Raw genomic sequence first — 12,312 nt, forward strand, 5'->3', positions numbered from 1 at the left:
CTGCCGGTTTTTTTGATAGTCCTTTATATTGAACACCAAATCTCGAAGAAGCTCTGTCCCAATAAGGTCCATTTTCTTCCAGCCAGGCCTCCATATTTAAAAGTGGAGCCAAAATCTTGTTTCTTGCTTCTCTTAAGTCCAAATGTCCCAAAAGCTCCAGTTTCCACTTTAGCCAGGTTTGTATTCCATAGGTCTTCAGATCTCCACATAAGGAGATCTCTCCATTCTCCATTCTTCAATTCAAACCAGATTTTCATCATCCTGATCTTATTTTCCTTAGTATCCATCTTAACCAGCCTCTGGCTCTCCTTAATCATCTGTGGCATTATAGCTCCTCCTTACTTTTCCTTCAAATCATCATGTTTCTCTTTCATCACATTCTCAAATTTCTCAGATTTCTTTTCTTGTTCAGCTGCAGAGATTTTTAGTTCAACTGCAAAACTTTTTTGTTCAGCTACAAAGACTTGAGTCAAGTCCCTCCCAGGCTCAGTAACTTTATTTACTGTTCCATTCAATATTGTAACATTTGTAGCCAAAACATCACTTTGTTCTTGTAACTTTCCCAAGAGAAAAAAAGTCCTCTCCAGTTCAGCCAGTGTTTTTCCACTTACAGCCATTTTTGTAATGTCCTGAACCCCCTCTAGAGGGATTCTGGTTTCTTAGTATCTTCCAGTTCCAACCCAAAAGTCAAGTTAGCCTTTTCTTCTTTATTTTTAACAATTTGTTACCAAATTGTAACAAATATAACCAGCAAAGACAACAGAAACAAAGTTCTCCTTTTTTCCCAACTTTGACAGCTAGTTTGACAGCTGTCAAAGTCTTCTATGTCTCTTCCGCAGGCTCTCTCACCGATCGCTCCCGGGTCCTGGGGGAGGGGTGACAATTCCGCTCTCAATATTAGCTCTTATCCTCCAGCACAATCACTTATATTGCCAAAACGTGGAGTTAATTGCTTTTATCCACAAAAGAGAAAGGTGTTCTCTCAACCTTAGTTATAAAATCCTTGCTTTAAGATGTTTACAAGGCGGGTAGGCGGACTTCCTCTTTGTACCTTACCCGGTCGTACCTAATTCCCCCCCCCAAAAAAAATTCTCTTTTTAAGTCCAATTTCCGTATTACTCACGGGTTGTTACTTTTAGTCCAAATGTTCTGAGAAAGAAGTCAGCGCTCTCCGTCCATGGCATGCGGCTTCACTCAGTAGGGGAAGCAGTCGACTCACAGCACCGCACCGCTCTCCGTCCCCCGTTCCGGAGCCTTTAAAAAGGCTCCTTCGCGGGTCGGGGGGCGCAAATGGTGCCCGCCGAGTCACCAGGTCCACAGGCAATACGCGCTTGTCTCTCTATGCTTCTTGTGGTGTCTGCGTTGTTTCCTCTCGCTCCAATGTTGGATCTCCAGTTAATTCTTTTTTGTACTTCCTCCAGAATTTTCCCAGCTCGTCTACTGATCTAAGAGTTTTTCTTCTGTCCTTATATGTGAAGGTGATGCCCTCAGGAAATTCCCACCGGAATCTAATCAAATTCTTCTTGAGTGCTTCTGTTACTGTCTTATAATTCTGCCTTTTCTTCAGAATTTTTTTTGGGATTTCCTTAAATATTTTGATAGGCCTATCATCTATTACTAACTTCACTTGTCCTTTTTGATGTAATATTTTGTCCTTTAAAAGTCTTGAGTTGAAAAAATTAAGCAATCTCCTGGCCCTTTATAAGTGTCCGATCTTTCTGATTTGATCCTGAAAATTTTATCAATATCCAATAGCATCTCTTCTACCTCTACTCCCAACCAGTTTGCAATCTCCTGTGATAGTTTCTCTTGAATTTGTTCACCATGAGTTTGTGGGACGCCTCGGAAGCGGAGGACCATCTCCTTCTGACGCATCTCCATCAATGATATATCATCTAGCAGCTCTTCATGGGCTCTCTTTAGGTCATTTATTTCTTCCTTCGCTGAGTCTTGTGATTTTTTAATGTCCTTATTTTCCATTTGCAATTTCTTCGTCATTTCCTCTTGTTTGGTAGATTTACTCTTAAGTTCTTGTACAGATTTATCCAGTTCTTTATTTTTAAGTGAGAGGTCACTTATTTGTGTTGTTAGGTCTATTATTAGCTTTGAGTTTTGTTGGATGTTGCCAGCTACTATGTCCAGCTTATCATTCAGGCTCTTTTCCATCCCCATTATAAGGTCTTTTATGTCCGCATTGGGGTCTGTTTCAGCTGTTGATTGTCTTCTCACTTCTAGTCCTGACCCAGATGTCAGTATAGTTTGGTATTTTTTAGAACCCATATTTGTCTTCTTCCTTTTGGTTCTGATCTAGATATCTTTATTTCAAACCAAGAATATATATATTCCTAAACTTTGAAAATGCTCTGTTTATAGTCTATAATTTGGTCCTTTTACCTGTTGGGATTGAAAGTCAGTTAAGATTCCGGTAAAGGGTAAAGAACAGCTTCTATCCATGGGCTATTAGGCTGCTGAATGAAAAGATAACATCAGGGCAACTGACTTCCGGGTTTGGTGGGTGTGCGTCAGTAAACGAGGGGAATTAAGACTAAGAGAGCTGAGTGGGGGGGGGGTGCTCCTGTAATCTCACTGTATACAAGTTGTACAAGTGACAATAAAGTATTTCGATGATTCAGAAGGCTGAGCCAATAGATGCTCTTCCCACTGTTTCCACTGGTACACAAGCCTGTCTGCAAGAGGTGCTTCTCCTTAGCTCTTGCAAATGGATTTTGTCCGTGGGGGAACTTGAGAGTTATAATCCAAACTTACCGCTCTTCCTCCGGCAGGGATGAAATTTATTGCCAGATCTGCAAACAGCTGACCCAGAACCCTTCCAAAAGCAGTCATGCCCGAGGGTGGATCCTCGTCTCCTTGTGCGTGGGCTGCTTCGCCCCTTCAGAAAAGTTTGTCAAGGTAATGTTGGCTCTTGGTTGGAATTGATAGAGAAGAATGGCAGCTGAAGTTGATGGATTATGCTGAAATGGCTAAAATGACCGGAAGAATCAGAAATCGGGAATACCAAAATTTTAATAAGGAATGGGGGTGGAATTTATAACTTATCTTTGTAAGACCATTGTAAACAGTTAAAATCGTTAGTAGGATTGGAATATCACTGTAGTTTAATGGTGAATTCTGAATACAACGGAGAGGTATAAGATTTGGGTAAAAGATGCAGGAGGAAATGATTAATCATAGGACCCACAAAGGGGAGGATGGAAGTCCAGGAGATGTTTTTATTATTTAAGTTCGATATATGACTGTAAAATTTTAATCTGAAAAACCAAATAAATGAAATTCAAGAAGACTACTAAAAAAAAAAAGAATTGTGAAACTGGGAAAGTCTGCTTCTCACATTAGGTTTTCAGGAACGTGTTGGCGCTTTAAACATTTTCTAAAATTGCTATGATGCAAAGCCACCTTCCTGTTTTATTTATTTATTTTGCGGGATGGAGGGATGTTTTGAATGGTTGTGATACTTACTTAACTATCCTTACTGGGGAATCTTTTCTGGGGGGAGTTGTAACTTCTTTCTTGATTTTTTAATTCGTATTTAAGTAGGAGGACTGGTTGTTCTGCACATTTCGCCTGAGAGCAGAACCACATATTTGCAACCATTCCAAAAATAAAAATAAAAACTGGGGGGTGCGGGCAGGAATCAAATGTTGGACAGGAAATCGGAAGCATGAAATAAAATAAATCTAATATTTAAAAACATGGTGCTGCCGACTGTGTTTCTGAATGTTTGAAAGCCATGTGGAAGTTCTCGTTGCCGTCTTTTGTCTTGGCGTACAGTATTTAAGGAACTTCATCAATGGAGGGCCTCCAGGTTATGCTCCATATTGTGAAGAGAGACTCAGGAGGACGTTTGCCAATGGGACAAGAACTCAGCCACCAAGCTGGCTAGAACTTCAGGTAAAACGTGCTTGATTTATGTAAGCCATATCACAAGAGCCCAATATAATCTGTAAGGCGATGTTTTCCTCCATGAACTCAAAAGCACTCTGGAGGGGACAAACATCCAAAAGTTAATATTTCCAGAACCTTTGTTGTTCTTTAGGGCCCCATCTGCATTTTACATTTAAAGCAGTCTCGTACCACTTTAAATAGTCATTGTTGTTGTTGTTTAGTCGTTTAGTCATGTCTGACTCTTCGTGGACTCTTCCTGGACCAGAGCACGCCAGGCACTCCTGTCTTCCACTGCCTCCCACAGTTTGGTCAAACTCATGCTGGTAGCTTCGAGAACACTATCCAACCATCTCGTCCTCTGTCGTCCCCTTCTCCTTGTGCCCTCCATCTTTCCCAACATCAGGGTCTTTTCCAGAGAGTCTTCTCTTCTCATGAGGTGGCCAAAGTACTGGAGCCTCAGCTTCAGGATCTGTCCTTCCAGTGAGCACTCAGGGCTGATTTCCTTCAGAATGGATAGGTTTGATCTTCTTGCAGTCCATGGGACTCTCAAGAGTCTCCTCCAGCACTGTAATTCAAAAGCATCCATTCTTTGGCGATCAGCCTTCTTTATGGTCCAGCTCTCACTTCCATACATCACTACTGGGAAAACCTTAGCTTTTACTATACGGACCTTTGTTGGCAAGGTGATGTCTCTTAAATAGTCATAGCTTCCCCCAAAGAATCTTGGGAACTGTAGTTTGTTACGGCTTCCGGGAATCATCACCGCCACCGTTATTATAATTTATAGACTGCCCTTCATTCATCGCAAGATCTCAGGGCACACAATACAAATACAAGAGAAAAACACAGTAACTGAAACAAAAAACTATAACCACCCCCCTCCCAAAAACACATTTAAAAGGCCATAGAATATAATAATAATAATAATAATAATAATAATAATAATAATAATAATTTATTATTTATTATTTATACCCCGCCCATCTGGCTGGGCCTCCCCAGCCACTCTGGGCGGCTTCCATAAAAACCAAAAATACAGTAAAATATCACACGTTAAAAACTTCCCTGAACAGGGCTGCCTTAAGATGTCTTCTGAATGTCAGGTAGTTGTTTATCTCTTTGACATCTGCTGGAAGGGCGTTCCACAGGGCGGGCGCCACTACCGAGAAGGCCCTCTGCCTGGTTCCCTGTAGCTTTGCTTCTCGCAATGAGGGAACCGCCAGAAGGCCCTCGGTGCTGGACCTCAGCCAATGGCCTGGTTGCAAAGGAATGTTTTCTCCTGGCACCTAAAATATATATAATGAAGGCACCAGGCGAATCTCCCCTATTGCCACCACAGAGCTACAATTCCTGGATTGGTTTAACAAGCTGAACTCTGGGAAAGAAACTCTGGCACCCTTAACAAGCCACAGTTCCCAGGAATTTCTTTTGGGGAGACTGTTTAAAGTGGTATGATGCTGCCTTGAACGTGTGGTGCCTATGGGGTCTTATTTTAATCCTTTTTTTTATTCTTATCATTATTATTTATTGAATTTATATACTGCCCTATACCCAGAGGTCTCAGGGCAGTTCACAGAATAAAATCAATATATAAAACCACAAAATACCTCTAATGGTTATGGGGTTGCTCGTGCGTAAGTTGCCGCCACTCCTGGGTAGGTGGCCTGGTTAAACCTTTCCTGGCTGGACAGCCCCTCACTTCGTGGCTGTTCAGTCGCTGGCAGAATCTGACAGTGGGCGTTTCTTCAACCTTTTCCAAAGTTGTTTGACGCCCAGTCTCCTCCTAGCCTCCCTGCGCGGAAGCCTTCTGCGCAGGGTGGGCGTGGGTAGCGGAGGACCTGTGCTCTCTCCGCTGGTGTCCAGTGAAGAGTCTCGGAGCCTGCTCTCCGCTTCCCCCATTGGCCCCCCTCCATCCCTGGTGTCGCGCTGAATTTCTTCCCCAACAGGAGACCTGCCTCTCTCCCTACTTGGCCCCTCTCCAGCATCGTCGTGGAGCCTCTCCTCCTCCTCTCGTTCCGATGGCAGTTCCCTGACAATACCTAATAAAAATAAAGACAACTCAATAGCACACATACACCCGCAAAAAACAACAACACATTTTAAAAGGGTATAGGATGTAAATCAGATCAGCCAAAGGCCTAATGAAAATAAATACCTAATGAAAATAAAAACAACAACCCAATAACGCCCCCCCCCTAAAAACAGCCACATTCTAAAAGGCTGTTGGATGTCAATAAGATCAACCAAAGGCCTGGTTAAAAAGGAACGTTTTTGCCTGGCGCCTAAAGGTGTGTAATGAAGGCGCCAGGCAAACTTCCCTGGGGAGAGTATTCCAGAGACAGGGAGCCACTGCAGAGAAGGCCCCATTCTTGTGTTACCATCCTCCGGACCTCTAGAGGAGGAGGCACACGAAGAAGGGCCTCAGAAGGTGATCACAGGGTCTGGGTAGGTTCATATGGGAAGAGGCGGTCCTTGAGGTATTGCATAGAACATTAAATATTTGCTACAATACCAAGCATGGGAAGAGATTTTCCCGGAGGTCCTACATTGGGTCGAAAATCTGAAGCCTGCAATCTACAGTTGTCTTAGATTTTTTTTTTTTTTTTAAATTAATGGCTTTCCTTCCTTCTGCTAGGCAACCAAATCTAAGAAGCCCATTATGCTGCCCGTGACGTTCATGGACGGGACGACCAAGACCTTGTTGACAGACTCTGCAACAACAGCCAAAGAGCTCTGCAACTCTTTGGCGGACAAGATAAGCCTGAAGGACCACTTTGGATTCTCGCTTTACATTGCTCTGTTCGACAAGGTAGGCCACAGGTCTAGGGGAAACTAGGTGTGCTTTTAATATGCTGCTTTCAAAACCCATCTTAGAAGGAATGTGGTATTCATGGAGTTAGGTCCCCAGTCTCCAGCATCCAACACAAACTGTTTCTTTTTGTTTACAGAGATGAGGGAGAAATCCACTTCACATTTAAAGGTGGACCTACATAATTTGCAAATTTCCAAAGCAGTACAAGAACCGAAACACAGCCAGCCTTTGAAATTTGCACTTCTCTGAATTTTGCAATGCGCGTTTCCTACATTTTCTCCTAATAGGTGATAAAAATGCACGTGCTAGGGTGAAGTGTTCATGAAAATGCATGATTTATGATTTTATGCATGTTTTACCCTAGAATATGCATTTTTGTACACGTTACTTGGCACATACAAAATGTGTGTGAAATGTGTGTACACACACACACACACACACACACAAAAATTACAATCAGGAAAAAGATTATAAAAAAATTTCCATCCACTATCATAGCAGAAAGAAAACCCAAATCACAACTTTAAATTTAGAAAAATAATTAATATGGTATGATATTTTCACTAAATTTCTTGCTTGAGAAGGAAATAAACCTATTTTCTTACAATTTTTTTAAACTTCGTTGCTATTTTTGTGATGTTTTTAAAGCAACTTTTCATTGCTTTTACGTAAGACTCATGTTGAAGAAGATTCATAAGATAACTGCTGCTGCTGCTGCTACTACCGCTACGATGACGTTAGTAGGAATAATAATTCCTAGGACCAGGGCCGGCCCAAGACATTTTGACACCTGAGGCAAACCACAAAATGGTGTCCCCCTCCTCAAGAAGGGTGTGAGTGAATATCTATTTGAGGAACAAGTGGGGGATAAAGATCTACACTGGAATCTGCTGCCCCTCTGGAACCTGCCGCCCGAGGCAGTTGCCTCATGTTGCCTCATGGGTGGGCCGGCCCTGCCTAGGACCAAACTGTAAAGGACTCCATAGACAAACCCTCCCCACACACAGTGCCGCATTTATGGATAAGCTAAACAAGCTATAGCTTAAGGCCCCACTCTCTTGGGGGGCCCCCAAAAAATTAAAGGGAAAAAACTGGATATACATTTCCAAAATATAAGATAAAAAACAAATAAAATAAAACCTACACACAGCAACAGTGTTTTATGATGTAAGTCATGGGCCCCGCCTGCTAGCCTGCTCCCTAAAAGATCACTGGTTTGCTCCTTTCTATATATAGGGTGCCTATATTCTTCTGTTTATAATTATTAGTAGTTTTCATCATATATTTACACCTATTGTTACTTCATGTTATAGCAAGTTTCTGAGTCTTTGCAAATTGTGCTTCTAAAGGAACTTTTGTTATTGCCAATTGCCAATGCGTTTGCATTATTCAGTTTGTTATGAATAAAAAATAATTTTAAGTTAGAGCTTAATAATTATTTCACTGTTAATTGTATTTCAGTTCAGCGATTACTTTGATAAAATACATATTTTGTTATGTGCAAATGGCTTGAGATACCTATGAGGTCCATAAATTACCATATAGCGTTTATTCAACACAAAAAAACAGTGACAATTTGTTGTTGACAACGGACAGCTGGACATAGAAAGGGCCCCATTACCTTCAGTAGCTTAGGGCCTCATCAAACCTAAATCCAGGCCTGCCCACACAGCAACAAGGATGCACTGAAGACCAGGGTTCCCCACCATGGGAACCCTGTTTTTTAAAATTTTAAAATTTTATTTTTTTAAAAAAAGCCAGGTAGTGCCCGCAGGCCTCAAACCGCTGGAAGTGATTAAGGCAGCCTTTCTCAACCTGTGGGTCCCCAGATGCTGCTGAACTACAACTCCCATCACCCCTAGCTAGCAAGGCCAGAGCTCAGGGATGATGGGAGTTGTAGTCCAACAACATCTGGGGACCCACAGGTTGAGAACCACTGGATTAGGGGATAAAAGCAATGCTTTTGGTCGATGGAACCCCTGGGCTGAGCTTATTGGAAGGGGAGGGCGCCCAATGTTTACCTGTTTTCCTCTCCCCTTTCCAGGTCTCCTCCCTCGGCAGCGGCAGCGACCACGTCATGGATGCCGTATCTCAGTGCGAGCAGTACGCCAAAGAGCAGGGGGCTCAGGAACGCAACGCCCCCTGGAGACTCTTCTTCAGGAAGGAGATCTTCACGCCGTGGCACAACCCCAACGAGGACAATGTGGCGACAAACCTCATCTATCAACAGATCGTGAGAGGGGTGAAGTTTGGGGAATACCGGTGCGATAAGGTAAGTCACCGGGCACATTTCCCCCCATAAAAACCGGGGCTGAGAGGAATTATGAGGACGAATTTTGGATGGATGTTAATGAAGTTGTAGGCAGGATGCTGGCGTTTTACACCTATTTCGCCCTGGCAGTCCAAGTAAGGCCGCTGTTCGCCCTTTTACTGGGGCTTGCAGGTAGCACACTCCCAAGGTAGTTTTCCGGGCTTCTTCAGTGGTCTTAGCCTCCCCCCCCCTTTTTTAAATACTATTTCCAAGCAAATCAGTCTCTTAAGCTTAAGCCAAGAAATAGTATTCTCTATGAAACTGAATATCAATATACGTATCAAGGCCTTGAAATTAGACCACTACATCCATCTACAACTCCACTAGCATCTCTCGGTATTGTGAACAACACCGAACTTACCTTTTGTTCATGAACTTACCTAAAAAGGTAAAGAAAACAAAAGACTGAGTTAAACATTTGAAAAATCCGTTGAAACCAGACATTATAAGTTCATCTTAGGCTGGGTAGTTCGTAAGTCTCTGTGCCTTTGCACAAGGTTTTGTATTTTTCTCAGAAGATCGATAAAGAATGAACACTTATTTTGGTAATTATAGTGTGTATATAAGCTGGACTAGGTCCAGCAGGATCTTCTTATGTTCTGGTACTGCAGGAAGAACAGCTTCCTTTTTCCTTTTTCCAATTGTCTTTCCTGTGTTTTCCTGTTCCGGAACCCCTTTCCCCACAGGAAGAAGACCTGGCAGAGCTGGCTTCCCAACAGTATTACGTGGATTACGGGTCGGAAATGGTCTTGGAGCGGCTCCTGAACCTGATCCCCTCCTACATCCCCGACAGAGAGATCACGCCTTCGAAAACCATCGAGAAGTGGGCCCAGTTCATCATAGCTGCCCACAAAAAGGCACGTTGCTGAGCGCTCCTCCTGCACCAAGGCTGCCGGAGTTTAGGAAAAAGCACTCATTTTAAGTAGTGGCATCCTAATTTGAAATTTGCATCCATCCTTTTTACGAACAGAAAACTCCTTCTTCTGGCCTGCTGTGCACCCCTATTGCTGTCTCCCAGCACCCTTAACAAACTAGAACTCCCAGGATTTGGGAGAGGGGCATATGCACCAAGTTAAGGGACGCAGGTGGTGCTGTGGGTTAAATCACTGTGCCGTTTGGACTTGCCGATCGGAAGACCGGCAGTCCGAATCCCCACAATGGAGTGAGTTCCCGTTGCTCGGTCCGTGCTCCTGCCAACCTAGCAGTTCGAAAGCACACCAGTGCAAGTAGATAAATAGGTACCGCTCTGGTGGGAAGGTAAATGGTGTTTCTGTGCGCTGCTATGGCTTCGCCAGAAGTGGCTTAGTCATGCTGGCCACATGACCCGGAAAAACTGTCTGCGGAAGCAAACGCCGGCTCCCTCGGCCTGTAAAGTGAGATGAGCGCTACAACCCCAGAGTTCTTCATGACTGGACTTAACTGTCAGGGGTCCCTTTAACGTAAAGGTAAAGGGACCCCTGACCATTAGGTCCAGTCACAGACGACTCTGGGGTTGCGGTGCTCATCTCGCTTTATTGGCCAAGGGAGCCAGCGTACAGCTTCCGGGTCATGTGGCCAGCATGACTAAGCCACTTCTGGCGAACCAGAGCAGCACACGGAAATGCCGTTTACCTTCCCGCCGGAGTGGTACCTATTTATCTACTTGCACTTTGACGTGCTTTCGAACTGCTAGGTTGGCAGGAGCTGGGACCGAGCAACAGGAGCTTACCCCGTCACGGGGATTTGAACAGCCAACCTTCTGATCGGCAAGTCCTAGGCTCTGTGGTTTAACCCACAGTGCCACCCGAACCCACAGTGCCACCTACATTCACCTTTGTATGCACCAAATGCCCTACAGCTTTAAACACATGCTTTGCAAATATAGAATCCAAGCTTAAATCCAGAGGTTTTCTTTTATCCAGACAGCAGATTATGCGAAAGATCTTTTGACAGGAGCTGCCATGTGTCAAGCAAGCGCCTGGCCCCCAACCTTGGTGCCCTCCAAACATTTTGGACTACAACTCCCATCAGCCCCAGGCAGCAGGGGCAATAGTCAGGAATTATGGGAGTCGTAGTCCGAAAATATGGAAGGCACCAGGTTGGGGGAAGCTGGAGGGGGCAATTCTGAACAAGGAGGAAGAAAGCATTACAGATTATTCTTGAGTTAATAATGAGTTATTTTCCTTCCATTGTTTTTTTTTAAATCTCTTTACACACTTAATAGAGCAATCCGATGCATGTCTACTGAGAAGTGAGACCCACCAAGTTTAATGGGATTTATTCCCAGGTGTGATATATCCACCTGCCTTGCCGGACAACTTTGGGACAAGAAAAGGCTAAGGAGTCAACCATACAAAAATGCAGAATGGGGTCCCTAAGGCGGTTGGGTGGTGCCTTGTACGCCTCCTTCCTTTGGACCACATCAGTGAGGTCGAGAGGGAGGTCTAGTCGTCTGGGCAGCCCAGGACCTCCAAACACGCCGCCCAGGCTCGCACCCCGGAGAGGCCACTTCAGTGCTGCTAATTCAGGAGGCAGCAGTTATGAGTTACTGATCTCTACAGCCACAGCAGGCGCTGTGATTCTCCAGTGGTTTCACTTCATTCCCAGAGGTGCATTCCATTGTCTCTTGAGACAGATGCATGCGAACAGCAACTCTATCTATCTAGGTTGGGGAACATGCAGCAACCCAGTTGTTGTTTAACTACAGCTCCCATCAGACCCAGCCAGAATAGTCAATGGTCAGGGATGATGGGAATTGTAGTCCGGCAACAGCTGAAGAGCCACTGGTTCCCCATTCCTGGTATATAGGATTGTGATCTAAGTACAGTGAGAGCTCTATTTCTGTTCACCTCCGGTTATGTATCCTTCAGGATACGTACGCGGCAAACCTGGAAGTATTTTTCCAGGTTTCCCTGTGTGTGCATGCGCAGAAGTGCTCTACCATGCCACACGCATGTGCAGAAATGGTCCCTCCATTTGCAGAAACCTTGGGATCCGACCAGAGCTCCGGAACAGATCCCATCCGCAACTGGAGGTACCACTGTATCTTTGTAGTGGGACAAGGCTACAACTGCTGAATATATTTTTTAGATTTCTCAGTGCTGCTTGATCCATCCATCTTGCAAGATGTTCACTGAGATTTATCAACTTGGTGTTTTTTTTCCTCCTTCCTACAGGGAATCTATACCCAGAAGCGAACGGATCCCAAGAAAGTCAAGGAAGACGTGGTGGATTTTGCCCGCTTCAAGTGGCCTTTGCTGTTCTCCAGATTCTACGAAGCTTTCAAGTTCTCAGGTAACCCCAAGAA

The 12,312-nt window shown here is 44.1% G+C and overlaps 1 protein-coding gene across 3 annotated transcripts in view; it reads left to right on the forward strand.

The window, feature by feature from the left end:
- MYO7A (myosin VIIA) overlaps positions 1 to 12,312 on the forward strand; it is a 187,010-nt gene that overhangs the window by 140,041 nt on the left and 34,657 nt on the right. For all 3 annotated transcript variants that reach the window (XM_053385423.1, XM_053385422.1, XM_053385424.1), the window contains 6 exons: positions 2,784 to 2,910; positions 3,790 to 3,909; positions 6,539 to 6,712; positions 8,760 to 8,987; positions 9,713 to 9,883; positions 12,182 to 12,299. In XM_053385423.1, coding sequence (XP_053241398.1) covers positions 2,784 to 2,910; positions 3,790 to 3,909; positions 6,539 to 6,712; positions 8,760 to 8,987; positions 9,713 to 9,883; positions 12,182 to 12,299 — 938 coding nt within the window. The remainder of the gene's footprint in view (positions 1 to 2,783; positions 2,911 to 3,789; positions 3,910 to 6,538; positions 6,713 to 8,759; positions 8,988 to 9,712; positions 9,884 to 12,181; positions 12,300 to 12,312) is intronic.

This window comes from Podarcis raffonei, chromosome 4 (assembly GCF_027172205.1).
Source record: "Podarcis raffonei isolate rPodRaf1 chromosome 4, rPodRaf1.pri, whole genome shotgun sequence".
Taxonomy (NCBI): Eukaryota; Metazoa; Chordata; class Lepidosauria; order Squamata; family Lacertidae; genus Podarcis; species Podarcis raffonei.